Source organism: Triturus cristatus, chromosome 2_1, assembly GCF_964204655.1.
Source record: "Triturus cristatus chromosome 2_1, aTriCri1.1, whole genome shotgun sequence".
Taxonomy (NCBI): Eukaryota; Metazoa; Chordata; class Amphibia; order Caudata; family Salamandridae; genus Triturus; species Triturus cristatus.
In genome coordinates this window covers 1092421408-1092435385 of record NC_140581.1, presented here as the reverse complement: position 1 = coordinate 1092435385, position 13978 = coordinate 1092421408, and the positions used below count along the sequence as shown (strand labels likewise).

General features: G+C 45.1%; 1 protein-coding gene across 2 annotated transcripts in view; it reads right to left on the bottom strand.

Moving 5' to 3' along the window:
- The window catches only part of LOC146866404 (serum albumin-like), a 462125-nt gene that overhangs the window by 36498 nt on the left and 411649 nt on the right, over positions 1 to 13978 (bottom strand). For both annotated transcript variants that reach the window (XM_085636474.1, XM_085636475.1), the window contains one exon: positions 4862 to 5088. In XM_085636474.1, coding sequence (XP_085492600.1) covers positions 4862 to 5088 — 227 coding nt within the window. The remainder of the gene's footprint in view (positions 1 to 4861; positions 5089 to 13978) is intronic.

The following is a 13978-nucleotide window of genomic DNA, read 5'->3' as shown; positions in this document are numbered from 1 at the left end:
TTGAACACCGTTGCCATGAAGTCCCACTGATGCTATGAAGGTTTTGGAAGTCCAAAAACTTCTAAGTCCAAGCTTTTAGAATTTTTGGAGCAGCTCCTCTTGGTCGCTTCTAAAGAACCAGGATCTCAGGGACCACACTAGGGGACCAGAACTTGCTCCTGCATGGTCCGGTTACTACAGCTTAGGTGGGTACTTCAAGTAGAAGCCCTCTTGAAGCTTGTTGTGTCTCTGTATCCACATAGGAGCTGTGCCAGCTACCTTTTGGAGTCTACTTCTTAGTCCTGTGTACTAGTGGGAGCAGGTAAAGCCCTTCAGATCCCCACAAAAGTCTTAAGCAGCAAGTCCAGAATTCTGTTCTTCCACAGTTCCAGAGGGTGCTGTGCTTATCTGTAGATGAGGTGCCATTTTTATAGGGATTTAGTAGCCAGTGGGTGGGGAGAATCATAGACACTCGTTAACCAATGAGAAAAAAAGTTCCAAGACGTAACCCTTCCCACTTTTTCAGCACATTGTGCTTGTTACCCTGCAAACTATCCCAGAGTACATTATTCTAAATAAAATTCAAGATGGCACACTCTTTACACTCTTGGAGGTAGCTGGGGAATCCAGCCATGCGTGTTTTTAGAGAAATGAGCAGTTCCATCCTTCTCAGCTATACCAAACCAGTTCTCGGTCCACATCCCCTTCTCACTGAGATGATACTAAGCTTGCTACAGAAGCCCATGGCTCTACTTGCACTCACCTATGAATTAGCAGCCATCAACCTGGTCCCTTACAAGTTATAGAAATCCATGAACCCTCCCAAAGTCCCCTTCCTGAGCTGATTTGAGCAGATTCTTCACACACAGGTCTTCCCGCCAAAAGGCCTAAGCTATTTTTCTTTCCTTTGAACAGTTTTCACACCCGATTAGAGGAAGCACTGGCAGGGCCATCTTTTAGCAGGCTAACGCTAATTAATATATATATATTTACACAATGTAAGATAAATAGGTGGCAAGGTCATTTCACCGTACACTCCAATGGGGAGCCGCAGCTTCCAAACTAAATTGCGAAATTCCCTGAGCACCAAAATACTAAGTTCAATAGTCCAGTGTATTCAGAGAAGCTTTATTCCGTATTCTCCATAGGTATCCAGCAATCTTGATAACCTTTGTACCCAACACATTTTTCGTCAATATGGTATATCCACCATCAAGTTAATCAGGGCTACAGATAAACAAAATAGAACCATACATATCTCTTGAGTCATTACTATGTTTTTTCCCATTTTTATATAGGATGCACTACTCAAACTTAATCCTTTGGTTGCTCTCTTGCCTTGGTTGCACGGTTCCTAATTCTTTTAACAGTTCCTCTTACTATGCCACAGATTTTTTTGCACTAGGGATTTGGTGGTTGTATACTACATTAGAATGAGACTATACAGTCATGTATAGTTTTAGTTTGTTTACCTGTAGCCCAGATGAAGTCAATGGTGGATATACCATATTGACACCCATGGTGGATGGGATCCCTAGCACTTGCATGCCACAGTTGGAGGTCCATGGACCTTTAGCTGTGTCGGCTCCCCATCCAAGACCCATCACAGGTGCCGGTGTGTGCCAGCTTCACTATTTTGCTCCTGCCCAGCTAGGCAGCTTTTCTTTTGCTCCTGCCAGGCAAAACAATCTAATGTTTGCTGCAGCCCAGCTGGCAGCAGCTTTTCTTTCTGCTCCTGCCAGGCGGGAGCAATCTACAGTGTCTATAATGTATAAGTCATAGTCATATTTCACCTTCACAATGTGAAATATACCTATAACATATTTTAGCAGGACGTTATTAAAACACAAAATTCCAGTAGAATATTGCAAATACCACCCATGAGAGATTACCAAAAAAGAATCTTAAAAATGAGAGAATGTAAATAAAACTTATAGGCAGCTTTCGGGCAGCAGGCTTCCTTCATTATTTGGTTAAGTTGCCATTCATGTTTTGTTTCCACCCACCACAGGATACATCATGCCCCACGCATACAGCAGAGGTCAAATGGTCATCTCACTTTTTAGGTCTCGCCTGAGCCAGCGCATGCGCTGCTCTGGAGAGACGTTTAGTTAGTGAGGTTTTAAAAGTCCTACTACAGCTTTTTGTGTGGCATTCTGCGTGTGGTTACGCGCACAGGCACAAGCAGAGGTGCCATCTGGTTTTCCTCTCGCTCTCCTACGCGCGTGCCTCACTCTGCCTCTCTGTCGAGCTCGCCCCTCCCCACCACAGAGCGCGTCTCTCTGCCGCGCGTCTTGCGAAATCGGCCACACGCCATTATTCTTTCATATATCTTTACTTTCAGCAGTACAATGGTGGCTGCGCAGCTTGCCAAACTCTTTGCTGCTCCCTCAAGTGACGCCTGCTTTATGGATGTTGCAATACAACTTTTTAATATGCTCCGTTCTTTCCCATAACCCCCCCCCATCGTCCGCGCTTCATAGTTTGTGAAGCACAGCCAACCAGCCTCGCTCCGTCTTTCCTATTTGATCTTGAGGAAGTGAGTCCCGGCAGCCTTCTCTCTGGTCTCTAATTTGTGCGCCGGCCTGTTTGTTGAAGTTCATTTCTCTCTCACCTGTGTGTACATTGCAGCCATTCTTTCATCATCACCACAGCCACACGCGCATTCCTTCCGCTCCTCAGCCCTTCCGTCCTTTCCTGTTTGTGTGTCTCCCTTCAGAGGTGTTGTCTCTCATTCCATCTCGATTTGCAGATGGGCACCCAGTTCTGTTGCCTCCTTCCAACTCTGCCTGTCCTTCTTTTATTTCCTATGACCCCAGTACTTTCTAAGTCTGCTTCCTCCTGTGTTATTTCTTTCTGTCCTCAGTCCACCCATCCCGTCCCCTTGTATTCTTTCCTCAGTTCTTCATTCTACCCCGGCATCATTGTTTTGTGAGTCCTTCCTGTTAGGTCAGGGAGTTAAGTCACCATTACTTTTGAAATCGAAGTCTAACCTGCAGGTCACAGGTTTCAATGCTGGCAGAACTGCATTATCTTCCTGGGATAACGTGGACCATTAAATGTTTACTTTTACCCCCATATCATTGTGTAGTGCCAGCCTGTACTCTGTAGCTCCTAATGCTTTTAGTTTCTACCCACACTCCAGATGGCCTTCATTAAACTATTCCATTCGTGTATTGAATGGTAACAATTAGTCTTTAATGCAAATAAGCTGCCACATTTCCTTACAGTTGGACACCAAAGTGATTTTAGCTAAAAAAAATAGGGGTTCTTAAGAATTCAGAATTAAGGGATCATGTTTAATACCAAGCTTCTTGTTCTAGTGTTAAACACTACTTGAGCAGGAAATAAATACTGTTTTTTTAATGCCCAGTCATTGGATTTCAAGCTACCATGACTTGATATTAGATCACAAGCACAGTTCAAATAAAAACAAACATTGGCATAGCCAATAGGTCTCGCCTTTGGGACCTTATAAGTATTTAGTTATGCAGCACAATATCCTTACTGCAACAACATTAACTGTTGCATAGCTAAACACTTATAAGGTCCCAAAGGCGAGACCTATTGGCTATACCAATGCTTATTTCCATTGGCTCCCTTCACTTTGAGTGACTGCACATAGCCTGTTCACAAAATACTAAAATAGTTCCTTTCTCTTCAGCGACATAGTGGCTCAATATGTGTTTTTGTTCTATGTTTTAGCTTTAGGTACTATTTTGTTTGCCTCCTCTTCGGTTGCCTAGTTAGATGGTGATCTATTTTCTGTTTCCTTTTCAAAGGTGTTGCTATAAAGCGTTAAAGGTCTTTTTCTAACATTGTGGCTGCCTCCGATTTTACTGCCTGTTTAGCTGGTGATTTCTCCTTGTTTCCTTCACAAATAATAATAATAAAATGCCTTGTGCAACCGAACACGTGCTATTTAAAAACATCCCAAGTAAACCTGTCAAATCTGTGATTTATTTTTAATGTAAACATTTTATTACAAGCATATCGAGGCGACGTTTATGTGAGCATGTTGTTTTTCTTTTTGTGGCACATGCTGGCAAAAAATACAAAATGTAATCATCTCGCTAGATTGCTAAGGCCAGATCATTTCCCATGGACAATGGCTTTTATACCCTATGCTCTCTCTCACTCACACACCTGCACCTGCCTGTCTTCACCCTGCCATCTACCTTGTACCCAGCAACTAATCTGCAACAGCTACTTTTTCCACCTCTTCATTTATATAAAGTAATACAATCTTCACATGTCCCCTTGTCAAATTGTATGAGCCTCCACTCCTTTTTAACTCTATGGGGCAGATTTATGAGCCCCTTGCGCCTCATTTACGCCGCCGTTGCGTCACTTTTGTGACGCAGCGGCGGCGCAAATCCTGCGCCATGCTGCGGGGTATTTACAACATGACGCATCTGGCAGATGCGTCACGTTTTAAAGCCCTGCGCCACATGTAGGCGTTCTGGAGCAGGGGGGGGCGTCCCCGCGCAGGAACGCCTCCTAAAAGTGGCTGAGTGAAATCTACAAGATTTCACTCAGTCACTTTTAAGGCCATGCTGCGTCAAAACCCTGCGCCTGCTTGAAGCAGGCGTAAGGATTGACGCAGCATGTAAGGGATAGGGCACCCCCGAGCCTTGCTGGAGCTGCGTTGCGCTTGCGACGCAACTCCAGCAATGCGCCGCCTTTCCGACGTCACGCATCTGCCCATCCGATTGCCACGGTGCGCTGCATTGTAAATGCGGCGCATCAATGGTGGCGCACGGGTGGGCAGTTGCGTCGCAACTCTTCTGGCGGTTCTCTGCTGATTAGCAGAGATGCGCCAGCCGTCATAAATCTGCCCCTATGAATTTCCGTTTTGTAACCAGGCTGAAATATCACTTACGTTTGTTTTTTGTTCTTGAGATCCTTTGGGGAAGAAATGATACATGAGTCTGCTTTGAGCTTGAAGAAGTCAGGAGAGAATGATGGTGGGGTGTAGCTGTCATCCATTTCCAGTTCAGAGAAGCATTGCCTCCGTCTGGTGTAAGGACCTCCGCAGCAGTGAGCTACCTTCGCATTCAGAAAAGAGCCTTCTTGCATTTGGCAAATGTCTCCAAGTACCACATCAGCCTACATGAAGGAAAAAAAGGAGAAAAGAGACCTCAGGTTTTTATAATTGCAAATAAAGAAAGATGATGCTTTGTTTTCATTTTTGGGCGCATTGCGTCACTCCAGCGCCTATCCAAAATCGTAGTAAATACCCCCAGCAATTCATAACATGTTTCTTCTGAATTAGCTCTGGTAGAAACAAAAAGAAACAAATCTTAAAATACAAAGTTTCACAGAAAACAGCACATGCACACTGCAATGTTGTGCTACTATTACAGATTTATGGTGATATAATGGCATGTTAAAACTAAAATAGGAGATCGGGTTTTTATATATTTTTGGCATAAACTCCGTTTAACTTTCTGCTACCATTTTTCCCGCGTGTCCTTGTCTTGCTAGTAGAAAGTACACGAATTAACACCTCTGCTGTAAATAATCTACTGCATAGTGTTGCGCGCAACTCTAAATTCTGATGAAACCTAGAGGTAATGTCCTTCAGTGAAGTTGTTAATTTTGTCATACCCTCTAAATGAGGACAAGTGAAGTGGTACCAAAGACCGAACATTTTCTAATACCAGCTGAAATATTTAGGTCAAATTAATTAACGTTGCAGGGTTCGGCTAGTAAATTATTTAACGGGTTTTAGTAAGAATTGGAAATATGAAAATTGATACTTAATAGAGAATATTTGCACTATATATATTATCAGCAATGTATGCATTGATTATATATATCTTAAGGCATTTTGTGAAATCCCAAATTAGACTGGATACATCTAGCTGTGCTTTACAGTAAATTAATTGTTAAAACAGAAACCATTGATTGGAGTGGATTCGCTTTAGGTTTGATCTTTCCAGGAGGAACCAGGATTATTTCCAATAAGACAGGCCTATCTTTTAACGTGCACAGTTGTCTGCCTCTACCACGTCGACACAGCCTTAATTTTCCGATTAAATTGCAGTTTTGGACATATCGACCAAGACTAAATTTATATACACGTGTAGGTTTACTTTTGTGAATTAGAAGGTAGGCTGTGCTTGCCACTCTAGACAGTTGAAAAAGGTCCACAGGTACTTTAGTAACACCTTCATAAAAGTCGAGGACCAAAATGTGTGTCCATTTTAATCAGACGGATCCTAGACACAGGAGGATCAGTGGCAGTGATCCTCCTGGACCTCAGCGCAGCATTTGACACCGTGAGCCATCAGTTGCTGATACAGCGGCTGGCTGAGGTCGGGGTGTCTGGGATGGCTCTGCAGTGGCTGAGTTCTTTCCTATCGGATCGAACGTACCAGGTCTGGGATGGATCGGAGAGATCTAAATCAATCCCCCTCCAGTGTGGAGTGCCACAGGGCTCCTCGTTGAGCCCTACATTGTTCAATGTTTATATGGCCCCGCTGGAGGATGTAGTCTCCCCCTATAACATCAAAATCGTCAGTTATGCTGACGATACGCAGCTAGTCGTTTCTTTGTCCCATCTGGCCGACAACCCGGACATTTTGAAGTCCTGTCTTGTGGATGTCCACACTTGGATGGGAGAGTCCTCCCTCAAACTAAACGGCTCAAAGACGGAACTACTGCTGCTGGGGAGTAAATCTACCCTCCTTCCCCCACTCAGCTGGCCTGGTTGTATGGGTGAACCGCCTGCCCCCAAGGAAGCTATTAAGAGCCTTGGAGTCTGGTTAGAACCGGACCTGTCACTCCGTACCCACGCCAAGAAAACAGCAGGAGTGTGTTATGCCTTACTTAGGTCGGCTCGGAAAATCTTCCCTCTTCTTCCGTTAACATCAAGGAAGTTGCTGATTCAGGGTCTTATAACATCTCGACTTGACTATAGCAATGCTATTTTCTTGGGCGCCCCTGAATCTACCTTTAAGATCCTGCAACAGGTCCAAAACGCGGCGGCAAGGCTGCTCATGGACATCCCGAGGATGCAATCTGCGAAGCCGGCACTAAAGGCATTGCATTGGCTCCCTGTGCGGGAGAGAGTGACTTTTAAGGCACTTTGCTTGGCTCATAAAATCCTTTTAGGGAAAGGCCCCCTCATCCTAAAGAATCTTGTCACGGCTTACAAAGCAAGCAGAACGCTGCGCTCAGAGAGGCAACACCTCCTATTTGTCCCTAGAGTAAAAAAGGCCCGCACTGGGGGAAGAAGATTCTCCTTTAATACAGCAAAGCTCTGGAACTCGCTCCCGCTTAAACTACGCGCTGAGACCTGTACATTGCGCTTCCGCAAAGGTCTTAAAACCTTTTTATTCCCTGGATAACGTGCCATTGCTGTTCTCCATCTTGGATTGGATGTTTGTCGGGAAGCGCCGGGATGCCCAAGGGTAGCTGCGCGCTATATAAGATTTTAAATAATAATTTAAATAATAATCACTTATAGGCGCCTATGGACATTGCAGTTCCCAGGTGCAAGATTAGAGGGTGAACAGCCATAGATGTAGTTTCAAAATATTGTCAATAAAGAGAGTTCTATAGGTAAAAAAGTGGTTCTCTGAGTTATAGAGTAGAGTGTGTTTAAGGTTGCTTTTCTAGCCCAAGAATAGTGGGTATAATTAGCGAGAGAGCTCCTTTCTAATCTTCAATTTAAAGTGTACATTTTGTGGTCATAGTTTAGTTTAAGAAGTTCTATCCCCTTTATGTCCTTTCTTTGTTGGTTTACTAATACTAATTTATGGAATGGAATGTGAATGAATGTATATCCTGAGTTAGAATTTCAGTATACATCATTTTATTCATAAGGTTTAGGTTAAAATCACCAGTAATCAATATCATACTCGAGGAAAACCTGTCTAGTAAATTGTTACGTTTAGCTTTAAATTCTGCTAAACCTAAGTGTGATATTGGCAGAGCTAGAGAAAGATATATATTTGTCAGTAGGCTAGTAGTTGGAAGGCCATACATTTCCAAATTCTCCAGTACAATTGGGGAAACATCTTTAGAGGTGGAATCTACAGCTGCAACTTTTTTTCCAAGAAAGTCTATTCATTTTTCAAGTTACAACAAGTCCCCCCCCCTTTCCTTCCCTCCCACCCAACCAAATATCAGAAGCACAGTGAACCAATGACAGCTCAACAGAATAGTGGCAATAAGATACACCATTGAGATGTATAAAAATCAAATTATCTTACACTTCATCAATTAGTTACAGAGCGCTGATTCAAACCAAGGGGTTCCCCTTCAAACACCCAATCGTAGGAACCTCAAAGATCAGGGGCAAACATAGTATGGGCCTTTATTCACCAGATAGTCAATTAACAAGTGCATTGCATTTCACAGTTATCTTCTTTATCTACTAGGGACCATGGCTATTAGTGTCCGTAATTTACTGACCCATTCCTGTGTGGAGAGTACTATCGGGGTCTTCCATCACAATATTAACAATTGCTTCACCGCTAGAAACAAGTTGGTATGATCCTCCAATCTATTGTGGTCAATGCCGAGATGTTTGTTGGCTTAAGTCCCACAATTATAATGGCGGGGTCGGGCCGTAATGGGTATCCCAGCACTCCCTTAATGTGACTCAGGATTTCCTTCCAAAACGTTATGAGACTAGGGCAGGTCCTTAAAGTCTTACAGGATGAGAACCTGGTTGTAGTGTGCACTGTTCCTAGTGAACGAATTGTTCTAATATTAAACTTGCTATTTACCACTTTATATAAGAAAAACAAGAACTCCATTTACCCTTTTCAGAAGATTCTTGTTAAACATTAAATCTCTGCGGTTAAACTCGGACGCAGAGATTGTTGCTCGCACTAAATTTTCTGAGAAGACTTACTATTTGAATGCGGAACGTAATACTTTTCACTCGGGTCTTAGTCAAGCTACTAATCACAAGCACCTAACACCGCAGCTCGGGATCCCATCCATATACCTCTTGGTCTCTTTGGCATGGCATTACGTTCTTGGCATATCGATACCGCTAAGAAAATTTCCCCTGAGGAAAGAACCTCCGAGTTCCAAAATGCATTGGGCTTCGTGACAGCTATGCATCGATTAATTCGGGAAATGTGATGCAAGATAAAGGTTGTGAAAAAAACTTATATTGTACAAAACTATGTTTTTTCTGTTTAGGATTTCGCTCCCTTATAGGCAACCTCTGTTGTTATAAGGTTGCACAGAAACATGTTAAAAAGTACATGAATTGTATTAGAATTTATGATTTAATGTTTAACAAGAATCTCCTGAAAAGAGTACATGGAGTTCTAGTTTTTATTATATAAAGTGGTAAATAGCAAGTTTAATATTAGAACAATTCGTTCACTAGGAACAGTGTGCACACTACAACCAGGTTCTCATCCTGTAAGACTTTAAGCTTTTGTTAGCGTGTGATGTCAACAAACAGCAGTAGTGTAGCACCCTTGGTTTAAGATTATTAATTAAGAAAAGGATATTACCATAGAGTTCGCCTCCATCCTCCTAGTTCGTTTATCACTAGGGCAGGTCTGCCACATGTGTGCACAATCCCCCAGTTGGCCGCACCCCTTCCAACACAGCCCGTCTGATGCAGCGTACATTTGTTGCAACTTCATAAGTGTGATGTACCAGAGTGTCGTGACCTTGTACATTGTTTCTCTATTATGCACACTCTTGCAAAGTGAGGTGATAACATTCCATATCCTCTCCCAGGATTCCCTGGGATGGGACGCCTAAAATCTGGTTCCACTGTCTCATATAGGACCAGTCCGTGTCAGTAGAGGGTTTGGTAAAAACAACATAAACAGCAGAAATTAGGCCCTTAGGGCCACTGTTAGTGGTGAACATCTTTTTCCAGGGTGATAGCTGCCAAGTGGCTGCCGATTTGTTAACTGGGTGAAGTACCCAATGTTGCAGTTGTAAGTCTCTCATGGGCTTTGATTCCTACAGGTGAAACTCCTGTTTGCACATCAAGAAGTCTTTACCACTGCCACCCCTTAATAGCTTTAATAGGTCCCAAGCATCCTGCATCCGCTACTGTCCGAATGCACAAATATATATTTGACTGTCCCTGCGAATAACTCCTTATTACCGAACAGAGGTGTAAATGGGGATGTGAAAGTTGATAACCCGTAACTCCTGGTAAGTCTATCCCATATGTTGAAGGGAGTCTTAAAAATATCTGAGAAGGAGCAAACCGCTGGTCGAGCAGTCTTTGGAAGCCAGGAGACTTCCCAAAGAGTCCTTCCCATGACTGCTACATCCACATGCACCCAATGGAGCACAGTCTCATATAAGGACCATTCGGAGAAGACACGCAGTTGGGTCGCCTGGTAGTATTTATGGGAGTCCGGTAGGCCAAGGCCAACAGACCTTGTAGAGGATCTCATAATAATCGTAGAGACCCTCGCCTTCTTCCCATTCCAAATGAAGTTATCTATGTCTCTCTGCAGAAGCTGCTCAGGAAGGGGGGTAGGCAATGCTTGAAATAAATAAAGTAGGTAGGGTAGTACGATCTGTTTTATGACTGCCACCCTGCCAAGCCAGGAGAAATACAGCCTCAGCCATTTGTGGAGGTCAGTTTGAATGACGTTAAGCATGCTTGGATAGTTAGCTGTGTATAATAGGTAATGCCGTGGAGTAAGATACCCTTCCAGGTATTTCATTTTTTTCCCTGGTGCCCAATGATACTGAGTCAAAGTAGTCAGCTTGCTCTTCATCTCCCACGAGAGCCCTATGCCAACACAAACAATAACGGTGAGAGCGGGCAGCCCTGTATGGTCCCTTGCAAGATGGGGATCTCCTCCAATCTCTTCCTATTTATTAGGACTCGAGCAGTTGGTGTCTGGTAACTAGCGTTCAACCAAGTCAACATTCTGGGGTGAAACCCCGAAACCGGTCCTAGGATGCTTGTTTCCAGTCCAGGGAGGACCTGGCCTGGCAGTTCGGGCTGGACTGTTCCCATTGGGCGCAGGGTCAAGACTGATTTGATTATGGCTGGGTCCAAACTGAAATGCATGGTGAGCAAAAAATGATGGATTTAGGCACAGGTCTCTGTACTGGGGTGAATGTATGACATTGTTCTGCATTCTGTCCATCAATAGTTCTTTTTGCATTTGTCACCCCGAGCATGACGGGTATGCTCAGACGTGAGTCCCGTGCTCTCCATGCCACTGGAATCAAGCTATCCTGGCTGAAGAGGGGTGAAACCCCGAAACCGGTCCTAAAATGCTTGTTTCCAGTCCAGGGAGGACCTGGTCTGGCAGTTCGGGCTGGACTGTTCCCATTGGGCGCAGGGTCAAGACTGATTTGCATATGGCTGGGTCCAAACTGGAATGGCATGGTGAGCAAAAGACGATGGATTTAGGCCCAGATCTCTGTACTGGGGTGAATGTATGACATTGTTCTGCATTCTGTCCATCAATAGTTCTTTTTGCATTTGTCACCCCGAGTGGGACGGGTATGCTCAGACGTGAGTCCTGTGCTCTCCATGCCACTGGAATCAAGCTATCCTGGCTGAAGAGGGTTGAAACCCCGAAACCGGTCCTAGGATGCTTGTTTACAGTCCAGGGAGGACCTGGCCTGGCAGTTCGGGCTGGACTGTTCCCATTGGGTGCAGGGTCAAGACTGATTTGCATATGGCTGGGTCCAAACTGGAATGGCATGGTGAGCCAAAAAACGATGGATTTAGGCCCAGATCTCTGTACTGGGGTGAATGTATGACATTGTTCTGCATTCTGTCCATCAATAGTTATTTTTGCATTTGTCACCCCGAGTGGGACGGGTATGCTCAGACGTAAGTCCTGTGCTCTCCATGCCACTGGAATCAAGCTATTCTGGCTGGAGAGGGGTGAAACCCCGAAACTGGTCCTAGGATGCTTATTTCCAGTCCAGGTAGGACCTGGCCTGGCAGTTCGGGCTGGACTGTTCCCATTTGGCGCAGGGTCAAGGCTGATTTGCATATGGCTGGGTCCAAACTGGAATGGCATGGTGAGCAAAAAAACGATGGATTTAGGCCCAGATCTCTGTACTGGGGTGAATGTATGACATTGTTCTGCATTCTGTCCATCAATAGTTCTTTTTCCATTTGTCACCCCGAGTGGGACGGGTATGCTCAGACGTGAGTCCCGTGCTCTCCATGCCACTGGAATTAGGCTATACTGGCTGAAGAGGGGTGAAACCCCGAAACCGGTCCTAGGATGCTTGCTTCCAGTCCAGGGAGGACCTGGCCTGGCAGTTCGGGCTTGACTGTTCCCATTGGGCGCAGGGTCAAGACTGATTTGCATATGGCTAGGTCCAAACTGGAATGGCATGGTGAGCAAAAAAACGATGGATTTATGCCAAGATCTCTGTACTGTGGTGAATGTATGACATTGTTCTGCATTCTGTCCATCAATAGTTATTTTTGCATTTGTCACTCCGAGTGGGACGGGTATGCTCAGACGTGAGTCCCGTGCTCTCCAGGCCACTGGAATCAAGCTATCCTGGCTGAAAAGGGGTGAAACCCCGAAACCGGTCCTAAGATGCTTGTTTCCATTCCAGGGAGGACATGGCCTGGCAGTTCGGGCCGGACTGTTCCCATTGGGCGCAGGGTCAAGACTGATTTGCATATGGCTGGGTCCAAACTGGAATGGCATGGTGAGCAAAAAAACGATGGATTTATGCCAAGATCTCTGTACTGTGGTGAATGTATGACATTGTTCTGCATTCTGTCCATCAATAGTTATTTTTGCATTTGTCACTCCGAGTGGGACGGGTATGCTCAGACGTGAGTCCCGTGCTCTCCAGGCCACTGGAATCTAGCTATCCTGTCTGAAAAGGGGTGAAACCCCAAAACCGGTCCTAGGATGCCTGTTTCCAGTCCAGGGAGGACCTGGCTTGGCAGTTCGGGCTGGACTGTTCCCATTGGGCGCAGGGTCAAGACTGATTTGCATATGGCTGGGTCCAAACTGGAATGACATGGTGAGCAAAAAACTATGGATTTAGGCCCAGATCTCTGTACTGGGGTGAATGTATGACATTGTTCTGCATTCTGTCCATGAATAGTTCTTTTTGCATTTGTCACCCCGAGTTGGACGGGAATTGCTCAGACGTGAGTCCCGTGCTCTCCACGCCACTGGAATCAAGCTATCCTGGCTGAAGAGGGGTGAAACCCCGAAATCGGTCCTAGGATGCTTATTTTCAGTCCAGGGAGGACCTGGCCTGGCAGTTCGGGCTGGACTGTTTCCATTGGGCGCAGGGTCAAGACTGATTTGCATATGGCTGGGTCCAAACTGGAATGGCATGGAGAGCAAAAAAACGATGGATTTAGGCCCAGATCTCTGTACTGGGGTGAATGTATGACATTGTTCTGCATTCTGTCCATGAATAGTTCTTTTTGCATTTGTCACCCCGAGTTGGACAGGAATTGCTCAGACGTGAGTCCCTTGCTCTCCACGCCACTGGAATCAAGCTATCCTGGCTGAAGAGGGGTGAAACCCCGAAATCGGTCCTAGGATGCTTGTTTCCAGTCCAGGGAGGACCTGGCCTGGCAGTTCGGGCTGGACTGTTTCCATTGGGCGCAGGGTCAAGACTGATTTGCATATGGCTGGGTCCAAACTGGAATGGCATGGAGAGCAAAAAAACGATGGATTTAGGCCCAGATCTCTGTACTGGGGTGAATGTATGACATTGGTCTGCATTCTGTCCATAAATAGTTCTTTTTGCATTTGTCACCCCGAGTGGGACGGGTATGCTCAGACGTGAATCCCATGCTCTCCATGCCACTGGAATCAAGCTATCGTGGCTGAAGAGGGATGAAACCCCGATACCGGTCCTAGGATGCTTGTTTCCAGTCCAGGGAGGAACTGGCCTGGCAGTTCGGGCTGGACTGTTCCCATTGGGCACAGGGTCAAGACTGATTTGCATATGGCTGGGTTCAAACTGGAATGGCGAGTAAAAAAGGATGGATTTAGGCCCAGATCTCTGTACTGGGGTGAATGTATGACATTGT